Source organism: Pteronotus mesoamericanus, unplaced genomic scaffold (assembly GCF_021234165.1).
Source record: "Pteronotus mesoamericanus isolate MK-2021 breed Mesoamerican mustached bat unplaced genomic scaffold, CSHL_Meso_final contig_702, whole genome shotgun sequence".
In the NCBI taxonomy this organism is placed as follows: Eukaryota; Metazoa; Chordata; class Mammalia; order Chiroptera; family Mormoopidae; genus Pteronotus; species Pteronotus mesoamericanus.
This window is the reverse complement of record NW_026555239.1, coordinates 5,716,506-5,736,595: the sequence shown is the minus strand read 5'-3', so window position 1 is coordinate 5,736,595 and position 20,090 is coordinate 5,716,506. Positions and strand designations below refer to the sequence as shown.

At 65.6% G+C, this 20,090-nt stretch overlaps 1 protein-coding gene across 1 annotated transcript in view; it reads left to right on the top strand.

Moving 5' to 3' along the window:
- The window catches only part of CELSR1 (cadherin EGF LAG seven-pass G-type receptor 1), a 103,749-nt gene that overhangs the window by 21,622 nt on the left and 62,037 nt on the right, over window positions 1–20,090 (top strand). The window contains exon 2 of the mRNA XM_054582596.1: window positions 17,811–18,449. Coding sequence (XP_054438571.1) covers window positions 17,811–18,449 — 639 coding nt within the window. The remainder of the gene's footprint in view (window positions 1–17,810; window positions 18,450–20,090) is intronic.

Here is a 20,090-nt window from a genome sequence, read left to right as displayed (position 1 = left end):
CAGAGCAGGCCCTGGGGGCGCTGCTGCCTGACCAGGGTGGGGGGTGGGTGGCAGGCACAGGGACGGGACACCCAGGAGCTGTCGGGCATTATGATGACTCCTTTCAAACAGAGAAGGGAAGACACTGGGTCCTGTGTTCTGCCTGGGACGGGAAACGAAATCAGAAGGCCCGCTGTGTCCTAGAACCTTCCCGTGACGCGGAGGGTGCGGTCCCGGCCTTGGAGCTGCGCGGCCTGCCCGCCCTGTGATCACCTCCGTGTCCCCCGTTCCCAGAGGCAGGGCTGGCGCAGCGCTTCCCGGCACATTCTCACGCGGCGGCTGTTCTCTCGGCTCTCCCCGTGGGAACGTGCTATTTATAGGCCGCTTAACACGTTCGCGCCTCGGAATCTGGCATTTCTCAGCTCCAGCCAGGCCAGGCTCCCACGGGCAGGCGGGCAGGCGCTCGCTGCGGGGAGACAGCACAGGGCCCCGGGCAGCAGGCGGACGGCGAGCAAGCTTCTGCCGTGCGGTCAGAGCGTCGCGGTCCCAAGCAAGTGGGGGGAGGAAGGAGGCCCCTGTCAGGGCGTCAGGGCGTCAGGGACACTTGGAATTTGGCAAGTAAACGAGGTCCTTTAGGGAGGGGAGGGCTGCGCACCGGCGTGACAAATGCCACACAACAAAGGCTCTTCCGAGAGGCCGTGGAGGGGCCGCAGGGCCAGGGCGGGTGATCGGGTGACCGAGCAGATGACAAGAGAGAAGGCAGAGCTGCCTGCTGTTCTGAGCCCCGCATTTCCGACAGGCTCCTCCCCCTCGCATCCCCGCCCCGCCACCCCTCCGGCTGCCGGGGCACCGACGGACGCTCGAGAGCAGGGCCTGCCCAGTGCGCAGTGGAGACGCAGGAGTCCCTGAAGCACAGCTGCCCCCCCCCCGGAAGCTTCCGTCCAGGGAAGTCCCCGAGGTCAGCCCCCCTCTGCGGCCTCGGCTGCGGAGGCGCCTGGGGGCGAGAGCGAGGCGTGAGGGGTCCCGTCGGGGCGGAGAAGGCCTCCGGGGTTGGGGTGTCACCCACACAGGTGCCTGTGGGGGGGGCCCGCCCAGACAGAGACGCCCTTCCCAACCCAGGTGCCCTGCTGCGCCCTGACCAACTCCACAGGCGCCGGTTTTCACATGTTTGGAAAAAAGTGCCTACTGTGCGCAGGGTGCAGAGGGCCTGCAGCCAGACAGGGCCCCCCGGCCCCTGCTCCCCGATACGGGGCGCCTTTCCATCGAGAGAGACCCCCTGGCCGGCCACGCGCTGACGGTGGCCCAGGGGTCTGCGAGTCAGAACCCCGCTCCCAACTCGGGGCCCCCTGCACCCTGTCGGCGCGCCCTGGCCTTTCGCTTCCCGGGGGGGCTCTGTGCCCGACGAGTGTTGCAGAACTTACATGGTGGGTGTTCTAAAAGCTTCCCCCGGAAGCACTGGTCTTGGAAAAGGGGGAGCATTCCAGGAGGTGAGACTCCTCTGTGGACTTGCAGGGACTTGGGTAGGGCCGGGGGCAGAGGAGGCCCAGGGGCCGGTGGGCAAGGCCGCCCAGAGCCGCCGCCTGGTGCTGGGCCCCGTGCTGGGCGGGCTGCAGGCCGCCCTGGACGGGCGACGAGGGAACGGGGGCCTCCGCGGGCGCCGGGCCGGGCGGCAGTCACTGGGGAGGGGGACCGCGCCACGGGAGCTCCTGTCCTGCGGGCTGGGCGTCCTCTCGGCTGCCCCTGGAGCGCCTGGTGCGATGGGGTCCCCGGAGGCCGATGCGGAGTCTTTCTGGCTGCAGTCGGACGCAGAGAGCCCCTGCTGATTGCCCCCCGACCCCGCCAGCGGGCTGGAGCCTGGGCAAAGGATGCCGCTCCCGGGGGCACAGGCTGGGAGCCCGCTAGGTGCTCAGGCCCTGGCCCTGGAGGGCCAGAAGCCCGGGGGGCAGCCAGAGCCGCGCCCGTAACAGCCTCCGGAGTGGGTGGGGACAGGGATGGGGACGGTCCTGGAGATGCCCTTGGAGCGGGCGTGTCCGGCTGAAGTCCTTCAGGTGCTGACCAAGAGCCCTGGGACGCGGGGGTGGCCCCAGACCGGTCACAGGGCCACCCCCGGTGCCCCTCACTCCGTCGGGGGTGACCCGTCCCCGTCCCTGTACGGACCCCCCCGTCACAGAGTGCGCAGGCTCTCAAGCGCCTCCGGTCCCTGATTTTGGCCCGGTCGTTCAGGACTCTGTGTTGGGGGGCGGGCAGAGGAAGGCAGGAGAACGTGGGGCCGTGAGCCCGGGGTTCTGGCGCCACTGACCTGGTGGCCTGGGTTTGTCACCTGATGTCCCAGAACTTCGATTTCTTCTTCATGTGAAAATGGGGTTGCGGTCCCCATGTCACAGGTGTTGGTGAAGCGCCCACAAAGTGCTGGCCAGGTCGTCAGGGCTCCAGGAGAGCCGCCCTTGTCACCTGTGCTTCCAGTGGTAATTTCCCAATAAAATACCTTGTGTTTTGTATAGCGTGGTCTGAGCAGCTGCTTAAAAACATGTGACGAGCCGCCCCCCCCGCCCCCCGGCCGCCCCCCGGGACCTGCATGCTGCCCGCGCCCTTCCCGCGACCACCGAGAGGGTGGGATGGGTCTTTATTTTCTCTTCAAGTCAGGGATGCGCCCGCCCGAGCTCTCTGCCAGAGAAGCCTTAGGCAACACTCCAAAACCCTTCCGGGGGCGCGGCCGTCCTGGCGGAGGGGAGGGGGCGTTCGTTGGCCTTTACCGGGCACGTCCCAGGGTCAAGGGGCGCGGTTCGATTTTAAAACAACGGTTCAGTTCTGCCCTTGCGGGGGCGTCTGCGGCCTGTGATTAACTGTGAGCACGTCCCACGGTGGGGGGCGGGGGGCGTCGGCGTCCCCGAGGGCACGCGGGGGCCCTGCCGCCCAGGGCCAGTCCCCAGTCGTGGTCTGACGCCAGGATCGGGGCGCTGGTGAGTTTCATTCTGCACTTGAAGGCCCACGGGCCGCGTAGAACGTAGATCAGACGTGGGTGTAAAGTGCCCTTCAAGAAAAGTGACACGTGCCGTCGAAGGGCCGCGGAGCCATTGCTGTGAACCAGGGGTCGCACAGCGCAGGTGTGTGCCCGCCGACCTCTGTCCTTTTGTGACAAGTTATGGGTGTCATTTACGCCCCCTTTGGAATCCGGGTCCCGCGTCGCTTTGCCGGTGGCCTTTGTGCCGGGTGCCCCTTCAGCCCGCCCCGTCCCCTGAAAGAGCACAGAGCCGCCCGCCGTCATTGTCCCCGAGGTTACTCATCAACCGCCTGCCCGCTGGCCTGCATGGGGCTGCCCGTTTCCGTGGTTACCGCCGCGCAGTAAATGTGGCCCCGCGCCTTGGCGGAGGGGCTGCAGCGCTTTATATAAAAGGCGGCTCCAGCCGCAAGTGAAACCCAGCACCAGGCATCCGGGGAACTCGCCTTGTGTCCCTGTGTCCCTCGGGGCCGTGAGCCCAGCTCTCAAGTTGGAGCAGAGCTGGCTGTGGGCAAGGGGCCGGGAGGGGTCACAGCACAGCGGGGCGGGTCCCCAGGGGGGGCGGGCACTCCCGGGGCCTGGCAAGTTCTGGAGGGGACGCAGGGCGGGCGGGGGCCGAGGCTGCTGCTTGCGGCGCTGAGAGGCCAGCGCAGAGGATGCTGGGAGGTGGTGGGGAAGGGTGGGTGCGTTAGGGGCGCCAGGGAACACAGACTCGATTCCGCTTTTAAAGCTCCTGCAGAGCACCCCGCCTAGGGTGTTGAGGGAGGTCTGGGCGCGCCCGTTTGCGCCGTCACAACAAAGCAGTGACTCTCCCAGGGACACGGTGGGCGTGTGTCTCAGGGCTTCTTGGAACTAGGTACGCGGAGTGGATCTGATGCGTCCGCAGACGTGGACCATCCCCATTTCGATGGCATTGCCTAATGGCCTTCTAAAAACGCATCGCTGGTGGACATGCTCGCCACCCGCTCTGAAGTTTGCTGACGCGTCGTCCCCGAGCCCGATGTTATCGTCGTCTAAAAGGCCGGCCAATCTGATGGGCACGGAACAGCCCGCCGGTTAACGTTCGCCTTTCTCTGACTCCTCAGGGTGGGGGGCGCCCGCTCAGGCTGCACGGCCGTCCGCCGCCCTCCTCCGGCCCGCCCGGTCCTCCTCCCGCGGCGGGTGCGGGGTTGGGGCTTGGCGTTCCCGACCTGGTGTTAGGAAAGTGTCCCGTGTTTTAATTGAATGTTTTTTTACAGTCGTTTCTTCTCGTCTGGCTCTTCAAGTTGTTGAGTTACTTTTAGGATGATGGTGTGAGGTAAACACTTAGTGTTCCCGAATGTCTCGGTGCCTTTTATGTGCAGAACCCGTCCCCCTCTCCGTGAAGGGCCACCCCGGTCACACTGCAAAGGGTCAGCCTCAGCCTCCCTCGCTGGCGGGGGCGGGGGCGGGATGGGGAGCCAGGGAACAGATACCCGGCAGCCTCTGGCCTCCACCCTGTGAGAGCCATTCGCCTCTTTACGCCACCAGCTGGGTGGGGGTTCCTTCCAGCAGCTCCAGGAAACCCAGGCACCTTGAAACAAAGTAGCATCTTCACACTATTGTTTTTCTACTTGGAAACATGGTTTGTTTCTTCTTTTCTCAGTGTCACCTGTTCCATGTTGTAGTAAAGTCAGTCACGGGCTCCACCCCCCGGATTTCACCTTAGGCTCGTTTCTGGGGATGGCGAGGGTTTTGCCGCCGCCGGGGAGAGGGCTCGTCTTCCGTTGCGCCGCCCAGCCGGCTCTCGCGGGCGTGGGGAGTGACCAGGTTCGTCCGGTGGTTTTGCCCCTGGCCACCTGTCAAGCTCTCTTATTAATTAAAATAACTTCCTCAGTCAGCTTCTCTGGGAGAGCTGTCCTATCAGCTCCCAATAGCTTATGTTTTCTTCCTCTCAGCTATTTTCTCTTCCCTCCCCCTCCCATCTTATTTTGTGGCCCAGAGGTCTTTGCCGTCCCGGACCCTGCGCAGCCCTGTTTATTTGCTCACGCGCAGGATTCAGACCTCCTGGGCTCTCCCTGGTCCCGAGACCTCGGTGGCACTAGTCGTTGGTGATGGGTTACTTCACGTTTGGCAGCTTGTAAAACTTAAATTGTTCATTCACCCGATCAAGGTTTCTTTAGTTTCTACTATTTGCCAGAGTTTGCTCTAGATGGTGGTAAACAGCATTCTGTTAGAAGTCTTAGCCAGTGCAGTAAGACAAGAAAAAAATAGGTATATACAGAGTGCCGTTGACACTATAAGATACGTGTGTGTGTGTATGTATCTATGTTAACACTGCTGTTATTCACAGATGCAGTGGCTACATACAAGGAAAATCCAAAAAAACCCCACTCAAATAAATGATTAAAACAATAAGTGAGTTCAGCCAGATTGTCGGATATTTGGGTAATGACGAAATCAAACATGTTTCTGTGCAGCAGCAGTAAATGGAGAATGCAGTGGGATAGATTGTTTTTGATAGCGTAAAAAGATCAAATAACCAGAAATAAATGTAGTAGAAAGAGGCATAAAACAAGGAAGCACTATTGGGAGAGAGTCCACAGGACTTGAGTAACTGTGGGGATGAAGCGCGTCCACGGCCCCGGAGACGCGGGCCTGCGGCGACCTCGCTCCTCCGCCGGCTGCTGTGCGGTCCAGCGTCATGCTGACCACAAGGCGCCGGATTTGTAGGGGGAGCGGGGAAACACTGACATGCGGATTCTAAGATTTGTATGTAACAACGTCTAACCTCACGTGTATAAATACATGTTGATACACATGTAAGTTTCATGTGTAAACAAAGTTGTCTGGCAGTTTTATCTGTGCGTGGAATTGGCCGAGGAGCGCCACGGGGGTCTCCAAGAGCGAGGCCGGGGGCCGGGGCCGGGCCGGCCGGCTGCCAGGGCTGCCAGCAGCCATCGGAGGAGCAGCGTCTGCCGGCGGCCGGGCGTCGCCCCACAGACCGCTGGAATCAACCAGGAGCCCAGAAAACGGGCTCCCACGTTCACACGTGTGCCTGACCCAGTAACAGGGAATGAAGAATTCATGGAGCTGAAAGGTGCTCCGGAGGAGGGTTCTGGGCCTGCCTTATCCCCGCTGCTTTATGCGGAATATGCTTTACTAACTTCCTTGTCTGTTGGGTCCAGTCTGTCCTTAAACCCGTCTAAAGCCAGCAGGCCCTGCCCCCGACGGTGAGGGTCCAACGTGCTGGTCCTGCCGGGTTCTCCCAGGCACCTGGGCTCCCGGAGGTCAGGTCGCCTCCTCGCCCCGTAGGTCGCTCTGCTCCTGAACAGGTGCCGGGGCCCCACAGACTTTGTAGAGAGGAGCCTGTCTGCACCGTCCCCCCCCGCCCCCGCTATGCCCCCGGCAAGAGAGATGGGTATGGAGACAGGACGGGAGCGCTACCTCGGGACGTGGCGCCCCAGCTGGCTGGAAAGTATTTGGTTTTTAGTCTGTTTTCTTAGACACTTTTTTCCTGCCAAGAAATGTTCCCTGTGTCTGTGTTTATTATGTCTAACTTTTAATCTTTCATCCTGATACCAAGAGCTGTTTCTAATCTGGAAGGAAATGTATCAAGGCAGGAACAACACAAGCTATTAGCTCTGGATACCAAGTCTCGGGTCTGTGGAAGGGGCGTGGCGGGGTGACTTCTGTCCCCAGCGTGAGGGCAGGAAGACTCTACTGGGAATCGGACCGTCAAAATCCCCGCTGCCCCGTTGCTTCTTTGTATCAGTGATGCAGAAACATGTAACCAAGTCCCCTGACGGCCAGCCTGCTCTCCAGGGGAATTTTGTAACCAGGTGGAACTTCCGCTTTGAAACAAGACTGGCCCGTGGGCAGGGATGTCTGCCTGTCCGCAGCCGCCCGCACGTTGCCAGCTTCATTCCTGGGTCTTCCTGGAGCCCGGGCAGCGTCCTGGGGTGGGGAGGGGTGCCTGGCTTTGGCCGCCATGGGCTGTGGAGGCCCACCCTCCCCCTGCGCTTCTGCCGCCACGTTGCCCAAGCGGGTGTCAGGGCAGCTGGTCCCTGTGTGTGTTTTAATGGCCGTGCTCACATGCCTGCAACTATTAAAAAGAATAAATTGACCTCATTTTTCTCCTCTTTGCCAGTCTGCAAGAAAAGCTTTAATAAAAACTTCCGGTTTTTCAAAATACAGCCGTTCTCACATGGGCGTGATCTTGCGCCCCCAAACTGCCATGACATTTGGCGATGTCTGGAGACACTCTGGCTGTCCCAGTGTGGGTGGGGCGTGTTGTTACTGGCATCTAGTAGAGGCCGGGGTGCTGCTCAGTGTCCTTCAATGCAGGGGACACCAAAGTGTCCCTGGTGCCAAGGCGGGGAGGCTGCGCCTGAGATGCCGCGTGGGCCTGGATGTCCGCTCTGCGCTGCAGGCGGGGCCTGGCTCTGGGGTCGGGACCGCGGCGCCCCTGGGTGAGGGCGAGAGGCCGAGGGCGCGGTGAGCAGCCGGGCCGTTGCTCCCGGACGGACCCGGGTTCGCATTTTGGCACACGAGGAACCAGCCCGGTGGCCGTGAGCAAGTCACTCCTGCCCCCTGGGGCCTGGTGTGTAAAACAGGGCAGATGGACCCGCGCCGTAGGGCCTTGCAGGGGGTGAGGGCGAAGGCCGGGCGGGCGGGCGGGCGGCCAGCGGTGGGCGGGGCGATGAGAAGGCGGGCGGGCGGGAACCGGCCGCGCTGCGCGGGGGCACTGCGGCGTCCGCAGGGCCTTGGGGCAGAGGCTCCTGTTGTTTTCAGAGTGAACTCCCCCCGCAACACGCACGCGTCCGCAGGCCACGGCGCGCGCCCTCGGAGGGGCCACGGGAGGCCCCCTGCGTCATGTCCACTCGCTGCATCGCCACCCAGGTTTTCGACGCTGACGGCCCCAGGCGGCACAGGTGACGAGTGTCTTTGCCTGGACTCTCACCATGACATGGAACGTTTAGACCGGGAACTGGAGCCATTGGGTGGAGGCTGCGGGTCGGGTTTCAGGGGCCCAGCTCGGCGGAAACCTCTCTGGGGATCTTGGAAAATGTCTTCTCGGCTCCTGTCCCACCGGACATAAAGGAGGGCACGGGGCCCTGGGAGCCTGAGGGTCCCTTTCGGCCGGCGGGGCCCGGGGCCTGCCGTGCTCCGGGGACTCTGAGAGCGTCCTCGGGGCCTCCTCCCCGCTGCCTTCCCGCCGCCCAGGCCGGCAGTGCCGGGCCTGGCGCCGCAGGTCTGGGCCCGGGGCCTTGCTGCCCTCGCAGCCTGGAGGCCCCAGAGGGCAGGCGGCGCGGGACTCGCCCGGACAGACGGGACGCTGCTCTCGGGGTCGGCGGAGAGGAACGCGCCTGCCCCGGGCGCCGGGCGCCGTGGCCTGTGGCCACCGCTGAGTCGGGAGAAGCTGCAGCGGCCTGGGCGCCCGGAGCTCAGCCCCCTTCCTCTGCCGCCAGCCGGCCCTTCGGGGCGGGGGGCACGGTGGGCGGACACGTTAGGTCCGGCCTGAGCAGCAGCAGCGGGAAAGCCGCCTCAGCTTAGCAGTCAGGGTTCCTCTGTCACCAGGCTCTCACCGCCCCCCCCACGGGGCTGGGAGGACGTAACCCCGGATAATGGCGGGCTGGCACTGTTCGGGGGTGACACCTGAGGAATTGGGGACGAGAGCCATTTGCCGGTCGTGCAGTCCAAGCTCAGGGGAAGCCCCGAGGCCTCTGAAGGCTGGGCCTGGGCGCGCGGAACGGCCACATCAGCAGGACTGACCCTGGCGGGGACTTTTAGGTCGGTGTGCTCGGCCGGTGGGCGGGGCAGTGTCGCGAGGGGAGGGCGCCCCTCCGGAAACTGCTCCCGCTGGGGGCTGGGCAGGCGCTTGCCCCCCTGGGCCGCAGCCAGGCCTGTGGCGGCACCGAGCCTCCCCTGTGGCGCCCCGCCTCCCGGTGCCAGGCGGCCGTCCCCGCACACCTGCCCTTCTCGGGCTGGCCGTGGAGGTGGGGGCTCGGGTGGAGAGAGCCACACTCCCCTCTCACAGGCCCACTGGGCCTGCACCCGTGTGCACACCCGTGTGCATGCATGCGCTCACACGTGCACACGCGCGGTCCCCTGGTGCCTCCACAGGCGCCCCGCTCGCCGCGGTCCCCTGGCTGTGCACGGTGGCTCGGCAGCCATGTTTCCAGACGCACCGGGTCCTTCTGCCTCCCAGGGCGTCCTGTGTCCCTGCTGGCTGCCCTGCCCGCGAGCAGGGGGGCGTGGCCTGCGGTGTCACTCCGCTCCGTGTGGGAGGGAAGGCCCCGCCGCTACTATCGTCAGAGGTGCAGTGAGTGACGTGACAGGGATGGACACCAGCCCAGAGCACGTGCTGACCACACGCCTTCACCAGCTTCTCTTCCTGCCTCAGGAGCCCCATCCTCTGGACACTGAAGCTCCGGGCAGGCCCCTCCCCCGCCTCCCAGTGCACCCTGGGTACCCTTTCTGCCACACCTCCCGCTCTCGCCCTGGACGTGCCCCCACGACACTTTCCACAGCGCCGTTGTCTGTGGCCCGTCTGTCACCTGCCTGGCTGAGCATGCCCGGAGGGCCGGACTGCGGGGCTTCCTCTGCGTCTCCAGACCTGGCCCTGGCACCCGGGCGGCCGAGTGCCTTTGCTGAATTAATGAGCGATGACAATGCTAATGAGCTGCTTCGTGTTCAGGTTGCAGATTTGGATCTTTCAAGGAGTGGCTGCCCTAATCATCTTTCCTTACAATAAGCTGTGAATGTAGTCGGGCCGGGGGGGTGTCCCGAGCAAACTGGCGTGTCCTTTTCAGGACCCCAGGGCACATTGGGGGGAACTCCGATTTGTTTCTTGTAAGTCATCTCTTAATCACTTAATAACAGGATATCTGATATTAGACTGATCTCTCCCATCTGCGCAGACCCAGGCCCCGGCGCCGGCGGCGGGAACCCTCCTTCGGAAGCTCGGAAGCGTGTGTGAGTGTGTGTGCATGTGTGTGAGTGTGTGTGTGTGTGCGTGAGTGAGCATGCGAGTACGTGAGTGTGAGGGTACATGAGTGCGTGTGCGTGTGCGTGAGTGCGTGCATGAGTGTGTGTGAGCGTGTCTGGGTGTGTCTGTGCGTGGGAGGGGGCATTAAATGGAGGATGGATGGGGCAGGGGGTCCTGGCCATGCGCACAGTAGGTGCTCAGTGGAGAGTCCCTCCTGGGAGCCAGGTGGCCTCGAGGGTGGGGACGGAGAGGAGACCCAGCTGCCTGCAGGGAACAGGCTGACAGGGAGGGGCGGAGGGAATGTCGAGTCCGGAGGCGCTGCAGAGAACAGTCCGTGTGGACGGTGTCCTGATGTGACTTTGAAAAGTACCTGAAACATGAAGGCGCACTAAGAGCAGGACCAGCCCCGGCTGGCGTGGCGCAGTGGGCTGAGCGCCGGCCTGGGACCGGAAGGCCGCCATTGATTCCTGGTCAGGGCACACGCCTGGGTCGCGGGCCAGGTCCCCCGCCGGGGGCGTGTGAGAGGCAACCCATCAGTGTATCTCTCACACATCGACGTTTCTCTCCCTGTTTTTCTCCCTCCCTTCCCCTCTCTTTAAAAATAAAATAAGTAAAATCTTTATTTGTTTTAAGTAAAATAAAAATAAATTAAAAAAAAAAGCAGGACTAGATTGGGCCGGCGAAGGGTGTCACTGTATTATGGTGGCATCCCACGGTGGCTGCCCAAAGCGGAACATGGTTCTGCTGCTCCGTCTGTGCCCGGACGCAACCCCAGGTGCAGCCCGTTCCCCGGACGCGACGGCACGGCCCGAGCCCGGCGCCTGCAGCGTGCGGACGTGGACGGGCACCGGCCGCCAGCCGTGCCCGCCGCCGCCGGTCGGGGAGGCTCAGCCCCCGGGCCGTTCGGAGCGTGTGACGGGGAAGGTGTCAGCCAGCCAGGTGTTCGTTTCAGCGTCCCTCGGAGGTCCCCTGGATAGTGAGCCAGACAGACGCTGCCCCCGGGCCTCGCCTTGTCCAAGTGCCGCTGTGAGCCTGCTTGAGTCTTCTCGGGCCTCAGCACAGGCCTCCTGCTCATTCATTTCGGGGGGAGGGGGAGGGGCCGCTAACAAAGGCCCGGGAAGGCAGGGCAGGACAAACGGGCGGGTGGGGGCTGGCGGTCCCGCTAGAGCCAAGCGAGGTGGGGAAGGGTTCTCGCCGCCTCCGCCTCCGAGGGCTGGAAGCCGAGCTCGCCCTCTGGACGCAGGGGGAGCAGAGGCCTAAGGGGAGTGAACGGGAGGCTCAGCCTCCGAGAAGCGCCCATGGTCGCGGAACAAGGCCGCGAGGGGTGGACGCTCAGGCCCGCGTGTCCCCGCTCGCTGCGGTTTTCTCCGGCCGCGTCACAGGAGTGCCTGGTTAATCATCTAAAGCGCCTGCTCTTACCTTCCGATGTCACGCTGACTCGGTCTCTTGAAATGAAGGATTGGAATTTTCTTAGCAAATATTTAACCAGGAAAAGAATAGGAACGCCCCTATGTTCCTGTTCTCAGCCGCTGTGATGGAGCTGCCCGTTAATAGACGTCTGGGCCAATATTTGATCTTTTCCTCAGAAGAGAGTGACTCGCCAGCTCTTCACTTGGTTCGAGGGAGGGGGTCCCTGGAAGCGGCGAAGACGACCGGTGGGTGGTCGTCCCCCACGGGTGCTGGGGGCCCGGCCGGGAGCTGCCCCTCGCCTGGCAGCGTGTGGGTGACATCACTGAGGGCTCACTCCAGCGTCTGCGGTGGCCACGGCGACGCTGCGGGCAGGGCCCCCTGCCTGACCAGAGCGGGCGCAGCTGCTGGCGGCCCTGGCCTGTCGGACTCGAGAGGCCGGGGGCTTCGCAGAGCCTCTCAGTGTCTCCAAAGAAGTGTCGGCGAAAGCATTCGGGAAGGGACCTCCGGCGGGGCCAGCGGGCTTCTCCTCCGGTCCCCATCCGACGCTGTGCCCTCCACCCCTGCAGGATGCGGGGCTGAGCCGGGCTGGGGGCGGCCTGGCCCCTGCAAGGGGCCGAGCGGCGCGGGCAGGAGGGCCGTGCGGACCCCGGGCCCCCCGTCCCTGCCCCTGGAGCTGCCCACCGGCAGCGCCGTCTCTCCCGCCTCACACCCTCGGGTATGTGGGTCCTCAGGGGCCCTTCCCTGCATTGGCTCAGGGGCCTGGCAGCTGTGGGTGCGGGCGCAGGTGCGGGAGGGCTGGGCGGGGCCTGGGAGCCGGGGCTCGGGCCCTGGGCTCGGTTGTGTTTACTTTCCTGGAGGCGAAGGAAACAGGATCCGAGGCTGCTGGTTCCAGTCGCCTTTGTTGTTACACATTCGCTCTTAATAGGTACAAATTATTGGTATTAGAGGTCCCTGCAGCCTGCTCTCCTCATTAAGCCTCTCCAGTTAATAATTATTTTCTCTCTGGAAAGCGTGTGTGAGACAGCAGGGCTGCCGGGCCTCCCCCGGCCGCTTTAGGCCGGTCGTGGCCCGTGGCCCCGTGACTCCAAGGCTGTGTGCCAGGGCCCCTCTGCGCCCCACGTGGCTCGTCAGCAGGAGAGCAGAATCCGCCCTGCCCTTCAAGGGGCTGTAGGAGAAGTAAGAGAGAGACTCGTGGGGGCTGCGTGGTCGTCGCACACCCTTAGGGGCCAGAGACCCTGTCGCCCTGAGTTAGCTGATGGGGAAACTGAGGCACAGCGCGGTCCAGGGACTTGTCTCCAGCGGTCCCCACACACAGCCAGAACTTCAGAGAACTTGTCTGGCGCGTAACACCAGAGAAATAGAAACGTCCAGTAACAAAGCCCCACACACGCGCACAGGTGCCGTGGGCAGAGCTCCAGCTCAGGAGCGGGCGGGAGAGGTGGCACGGGTGTGCGCTCGCCCACACGTCACCCCTCCCCGGGGGCGGCAGGGTCACCGCCGCTGGGCTGCCCAGGTGGCGGAGGGCGCTGCTTGCCGGTGGCGGTGACGACGGAGGCCTGGCGAGCGCGGAGCGGCACCAGGGGCCCAGGGGCCCGCGGGCGGCGGGGTCTGTGCGCGCGCGCGTTGGAGATCGCGCCCTGACGGCACTGTCCCGCTCAGGCGGCCGCTCCTCCGAGTGTCCGAGGCTGTGGGGCCCCGGTGTCGTGGTGGGAGGTGTCCTTACGCCGAGAAGGAGGCCGGGCGCTCAGTCGCTCACGAGCTCCTTTAAATCCATGTTGGCGATTGATCTTGGCCTCCGGGAACGTGGCCTGTGTTCCCAGGACCGGGCGGCAGGGCGGCGAGCGGGTGGGGACGGCTGGAGGAGGCTCCGTGGCCCCAGAGGCCTCCTGACCGCAGAGCCGTGTCGGCCCGGCCGCCACCGTCCACACCGGCAGGGCGGGGGGTGAGGTCAGACTTCTGGATTCCTACAGATTCTTCTACCAGTACTTGAAACACACGAAAACCAGGGCAGTAGAAGTTCCTGGCGACTCTCAGTGCAGCCCCACCGCAGCTGGCGGCGGTGCGCTTCTGCCGCAGTGCGTGGCCCGTCCGTGTTCGCGGTGGTTACAGTGGGCCGCCCGCGGGGCAGGCAGCCGCCCGGGCAGAGGCTCAGCCCTGTGAGCGAGCGGGCTGGGCCTTTCGTGGCCGAGGGGCGGAGGTTGAGGGCTTGGGCTCCACACAAGGAGAAACCCAGGGCTTAGGCCACCTTGGGAGGTCAGGAGGTCCTTCCCCGCCCCTCTCGGCACACGCAGGGACGGGAGGGAGGGCTGTTGGCCCTGCCCTCTTTGCCCCCGGGGTGGCCAGATCTGCGCCCGCCCCCGCAGCCAGCCCCCTATAAGGGGCTGCTGAGAAACACAGCGTCGAGAGCTGGCGGGAGTGCGTCTGGGGTCTGTGCAGCACCTTCACCCACCCTTGTGCCCCCAGGCCTGACGCTGGCGTCTGTGCCCTCTGCCCCCTGAACGCTCTGGGACGGAAGGAGCCTGCTCCTGAGGCGCGGGCTCTAGGTTCAGCTGTCGTCCATGAAGGAGAGAAGCCAGACACATCTGGGTTGCAGGTCACACACCGCGCCTGGTGTCTGCCCGCCGCCTGGCCTGGGGCAGCGGCAGCCCCGCCTCAGAAGCCACGTCGACGTCCCCTGGCCTCGGGCCGTCCCAGTGCGAGGCCTCAGAGGGAGCAGGACGAGGGACGGGGCGCAGCCTTTGTCACAAGCCGGCGGGACAGCACGGGCCGCGCCAGCCAGGCCCAGCAGGCACTGGGAGCCAGAGGGGCCCCCGAGACCGCGGGGTGCGTGGGTGGGTGACGGAGAGGCGCAGCCAGCGGCCCCGCCCCTCCAGGCACAGCTGCAGTCCCAGCTGTGACCGGCCCGTCTTGCTGGGTCGTGCCTGCGGCCTGGGTGTGTGTCCGTGTCCTTGGTGGGCCCTCTGTCCCCGGCTGCTGGGGCTCGAGCTGTCCCCCTGGGTCTGCCACCTGCTGCCCGAGGGACTGCGGCCGGGCTCGTGGGTCAGCCCCTGTGAGCCTCTGTGTCCTCGTCTGTGAAGGGCCACGATGGCCCCTGTCCCTGCAGGCTGTGATGAGGACCGCGGGGCCAGTGCCGGGGGACGTTGGCCGGAGCCCCTGAGGATGCGGCTGGAGACCCAGCTGTGTCCGAGGCCAGGCCACACCACGGGCCGTTTCCCCTGCGTCCACCCGTCAAAGCCGGAGGCCGGCAGCATCGGAGAGCCGCCCCCCGCGCCGCCCCCCCGCCTGCCCAGCCCACGCCCACCTGGGGCCTCAGGGTGGCAATACTTGGGGACGGCACCTGGCAGGTGTGATCAAGGTCAGCTTTGAGGTGAGGTCACCAGGACTCGGGTGGGCCCGCACCCCGCACCTGGAGTTCTTTTGAGAGAGGGGAGCTGGACGCAGACCCATGGGGGAGACCGTGCAGCGACGAGGTGGAGATGAGAGGGCGCGTCTGCAAGCCACGGACCCCCGTGGCCGCCGTGGCCGCCGGGAGGGAGCGCGGGCCGGAGCCTCCCGGCGAACCAGCCCGTCACCCCGGATCTCGGACGCCTGGCCTCCAGACGGACAGCAAGGCCTGCGGGGCTTCGTCACGGCAGCCCCAGGCAGTGCCACGCCCTCCCATTGACCTCAGGTGTGCCCGGCCGCGCTGGAAGGTGGCTCGGCTCCTCGGGGTGAGGAGCTCCGTCCTCGGAGACCCTGCCGCCCGCTGCCTCCGTGGGTCGTCAGGACCACGTCTCGCACACGCAGCTCTCTCCCTGTCCCCTGTGGGCCCCGGGCTCCTTGAAGCCTCTGCCCTCAGGGTGGGTCCAGCACAGGGGACGGGAGCGTGGACAGCAGTTACCCGGGAAGACCTGCGCCTTCTCCAGAGGTTTGGTCTGGGGGGGGCGCAGGAAGCACCGGCCTGTGAGGGACCCCCCGGCGCGCACTCTGCCATCTGTCCTCTTTCCCGCTGTGGCTTGGGGACAGCTAGGTGGATCAGAAGTCCAGCCTGGACGGCAGGACAAAGCAAATTGGGTGTGTCCCAGGACGCGGGGGTCCCGGGCCGCCCGGGGTCTCGGAAAGGATGGGCGCTCCGGTCGACGGGGAGGGCAGGCTTCGTTTGCCAGCACGTGCGGCGGGAGTGAACATCGAACGCTCTTTCCTGGCCAAGTCTTTTTGTCCCTGAGCGACGATGCCGGTCCCTGCAATGTGACTTGTGTCCCTGGGTGTTCCGCGCACGTGCCCTGCCGAGCTGCCCGCGGAGGGTCCGAGCGCTGCGGCCCCCGCCCCTCCCGCGGGGCAGGACAGCCCGGAGCTGGAGCGCCAGGACCGCCAGCCCCTCCCCGAAGCCTCCGCGTCTTGGGCCGGGACGCACGGCGTGTGCTCGTAGGGGCAAAGGACGTTTCGTCACACCAGCCACCAGGAAGCAAACAAGCGATGTGCTACATCCTGCATTATTATAATGGGCCTTTGCACAAAAGAGAAAAAAGAAGAAACACCCCGAAAAAGAGCTCACATGGGACGTGGAGCCTCTGACGCTGTGGGGGCGCAGGTCGGTCGGGGTGAGAGCGCCCCGGAGCCTTCGTCCTGCCCAGCCTCGGGCGCCAGGGCTGTTCTAGGCCAGGCGGGTCGGCAGGACGGAGACCTGCAGGTTCTCAGTGCTCCTGCACTCGCGGACGGGCGGCGGGCAGAGACGGACCAACCAGAATAAAGTCAGGCTGCGGCGGCTCCCGCTGGGGAGTCGCAGCGGGCGTGGCAGAGTGGGAGGGGGCAGAAGCCCCGTGATGAGGGACGCGCGGCGGAGGCCTGGGCGGCCGTGGGGGCAGCCCGGCCGGCGCTCCGGGCGGAGGACAGGGTGCGCCGCGGCCCCGGGACAGGACAAGGGAGCCGGGCGACGGGGGGGGGGGGGGTGTGTGTGTCACCGTGAAGAGCGGGGAGGGTGCCGGGGGCAGATCCCGGGGGACCGTGACGGGGTCAGCAACGTGGGTCCATTCCAGGAGCCGTCGGGGGCCACGGGGGAGGCTGCTGGGCCTGCGGTGCGTGGACCTCAGTGGAGGGAAACCGAGGCGGTCGCCGGCCATCCAGCCACACCCAGGGGAGGGGAACCAATGCCCCCTCGCATCGGGGAGGGGGGTGGCCCGCGGGGGCGGGGGAGGAGGGTCCTCGGCCCGCGTGCCTTGCCATTGTCTTTTGCCTGCCTTTACTTTCCCTCATTACTTATCCCCAGTCACCTCTGGCCCTTGGCACGTGAGTGGCCGACGGGGTCGCCCTCGCCTGTGGGCCCCTGGGTTTGGGCCCAGACCCGGGCCCCGCCCCCACGCTGAGGCCACACGTACTGCCAGGTCCGCGTGCGGTCTGGGTGAGGCGGCACCGGCGCCCGGCGCCTGGCTCCTGGCTCGGGAACGATGGGGTCTCAGGGGGAGCCGGGGCACGTGTCCTCAGGCACGAAGGGACCGTGTGTCTCGGCTTCACTTGCCTGTCAAGGGGCTGGAGCCGGCTTCCGGGTTTCTCGGAATCCGTTGGAACCTCTGCCATGACCGTCACCCGGTGCCTGCGTGCGCTGGGGCTTGTGGAGGCGCAGCTCCGGGTCTCGTTTGCGCAGGCGTTGTGCTCTGTGAGGGTGGGAGGGGGCTTGTGCCCACGGAAACGGGGACACAGGCAGGGAGCCCTGCCGGGGCGCTATCAGGCGGCAGGGACACTGAACGGAAGCAGAGCCGGAGGGACGCGACTTCGCGGGTTTTCTCGGGTCGCCAGGCCCGCCAGGGAAGGCCTTACAGGCAGGGGCGGCTGCGCCAGGCGGGTGCTGGGGAGACCGACAGGCGGACCCGTCGCCGTCCTGGGGAGCCCCTCGGACAGCCCCTCCGTTTCTGGGCTCAGAGCCGATGGTGCTCAGCTCCGCAACCGAAATGTCCTGCCCTTTCCTGTCTCAGAATCCTCGCCTCACGGTTCGCTTCCTTGTGAAGGGCGTGTGTTCCTTCACACCTTGCGGTGTCCCCGTGGCCTCTCTCTCCAAACCCGCTCTGCCGAGCGTGGCCCCTGTGCTGGGCGCGCAGAGGTGGGGAGGGACGAGGGGCCTCCGCTGCAGCCCAGCCGGGCCGCGCCTGGGCAGGGCCGTCCTCGACCCTGGGGGTCTGAGCTGGGCCAGCGGGACGGGCGGGTCCCCGTGGGGTCTCCCGGTGGCTAGAACAGGTGCAGAGGCATAAAACTAGGGCTCGATGTCCCCATGTGTCTGGAGCAGGGTGAGTGAGGTGGGAGGTCGCGGGGTGGCGAGCGGCTGGATCAGGGTGGCCGTGCGACGTCCCCGAGGGGTTTCAGAGCCAGACGGACGTGCCGGGGGCCGGGCCTCTGGGCGCCGGTGTGGAGGGAGGGGAACTGGGTGGGGCTCGCGGGCGAGGGGGGTGCCCAGCCTCCCGCGGGCAGGCACCGCATGACCCCACCCCGGCTTGTGCCTTGCAGATGGCGTCCACAGCGTCACGGCGCTCTGCACCCTGAAGGTCACCATCATCACAGACGACATGCTGACCAACAGCATCACTGTCCGCCTGGAGAACATGTCGCAGGAGAAGTTCCTGTCCCCGCTGCTGTCCCTCTTCGTGGAGGGCGTGGCCGCGGTGCTGTCCACCCCCAAGGACGCCGTCTTCGTCTTCAACATCCAGAACGACACGGACGTCCGCTCCAACATCCTGAACGTGACCTTCTCCGCCCTGCTCCCCGGCGGCGTCCGCGGCAGGTTCTTCCCCTCGGAGGACCTGCAGGAGCAGATCTACCTGAACCGGACGCTGCTGACGGCCGTGTCGGCCCAGCGGGTGCTGCCCTTCGACGACAACATCTGCCTGCGCGAGCCCTGCGAGAACTACATGAAGTGCGTGTCGGTGCTCAAGTTCGACAGCTCGGCGCCCTTCATCAGCTCCGCCACGGTGCTCTTCCGGCCCATCCACCCCATCACCGGCCTGCGCTGCCGCTGCCCGCCGGGCTTCACCGGCGACTACTGCGAGACCGAGATCGACCTCTGCTACTCCAGCCCCTGCGGCGCCCACGGCCGCTGCCGCCGCCGCGAGGGTGGCTACACCTGCGAGTGCCTGGAGGACTTCACCGGTAGGTGCCGCCCGACGGCCCGGCCGGCGCCGGCTGGAGCGGGACGGTGGTGGGGGGGGTTCATGGGGCCCTCTGCTTCGCCCCGGGCTCCCGGCTGACGTGGCTCAGGGGCCTGGGGGTTTCCTGTGCCCACCTCCCTCACAGGGAAACAGACAGGCCCTGGGCCTGGGAACCTGGGAGCCCGGGGCCAACATCCTGCCAACAGCTCTGAGGTCCCTATCGACCCACGTGGCGCACACCACTCTTCAGGAGGATAGGGTCCACCTGGGAAAAACATGCCTGCCTGACTGTGCCCCTCGGAAGGGACTTTCCGTGTAAAGCGCTTCCTCCCGGACTCCGGGCCTCGCTGGTTTTGGCACGCAGGGCGGCTGGGACGGACGTCGGAGCCGTGGGTCAGGCCTGGAATGAGGTCCGGGCTTTCACGCCTCATTGTCACCGCAGAGATGACTCATGTGTGTCGGAACCACTCTCGGCGCGAGTCACCCTGTCTCAGCGCAAGTCACCCTGACCAGTCGCAAATGGGGTGGCTCCTAAGGCGGCCGCGTTGTTCCTAACCACGCAGAGCCCGCCCAGAGCAGCCCAGAACCGCGAGCCCCTGCTTTTGGTCTTCGGTCGCCCACGCGCACAGTGAAGGCCACTTGCAGAAGGAGTTCGCGGTGGCCCCTCTGTGCCCAGGCTGTCTTTTCGGAGAGCTGTGTGGGCATCGGGCGGGGCTGGACCCATGTTTCTGTGCTTGATATAAACAGCTGTGAAATCATTGTCTGCGAGTGCAGGACGCAGCCGGAGCTGCTGAGCTTAGGACAGGGGCTTACGGCGTTAGCAGGTAGCCCAGAAGCCGGAAGAGAGGGAAGCTGGGGTGGGGCCCAGAGAGCAGGCAGCGGCAGCGGCTGCGCCCCCACTTCCCATCAGACAGGAGGCACAGCCGCCGGAGGGAGGGCTTTTGGCAGCCTCGGGAAAGGGTATGCGCCCCGGCTTGCTGCATCTGCACCCAGCCTGGCGATCACCAGGCAGGGACAGCCCAGAGGTGACAAAGGCACGCGATGGCCTGCCCCGTGCCCTCCCTCCCTCCCCTGCCGTCGGTGGCCGGCTCTCCTTCCATCCTCCCCGCAAGGTCCAGAGGTCTCCCCTCCCCCACACCTCACTCAGGGCATGTTAACCCTGAGTTCCTGGCCACGTTGAGGCGTGGTGGTGAGCGGGGAAGGAAGACCAGGGAGACCCCCGGTCCTTCCTCCCTTCCTGGGTTGGTCAGGGGTGGGGAAGGGAGCTCTGGTCCTGCCCAGGAGACCTGGACCCCCCCATCTCCCAGTTTCCCTGGCACTGTGCTGCAAGGAGGTCGCCATGGGGGAGGCTTCTGTCCCTTCCTGTCCTTCCTGCTTCCTGGCGTGGAGCCGGCCTCTCGGCATCTGTTGAATTGCCGTGGTCCCAGGACCCTGAGGAGGGGCTCACACTGCAGGGAGTCAGCCGTGGGCGGTCGCTCTCCCACCACACCCGTATTAACTGAGCACCTGCTGCGTGTCCAGCCAGCGCACACATCAGACACCCGTCTGCCCAAGCGGTGGGCCGCCTAAGCTTAGCCGAGCGGCCGGCGCTTTCCCTGGCCGAGACGTGTCTGCCGGGACCTGGCCGGGGTAGACCCCCCAG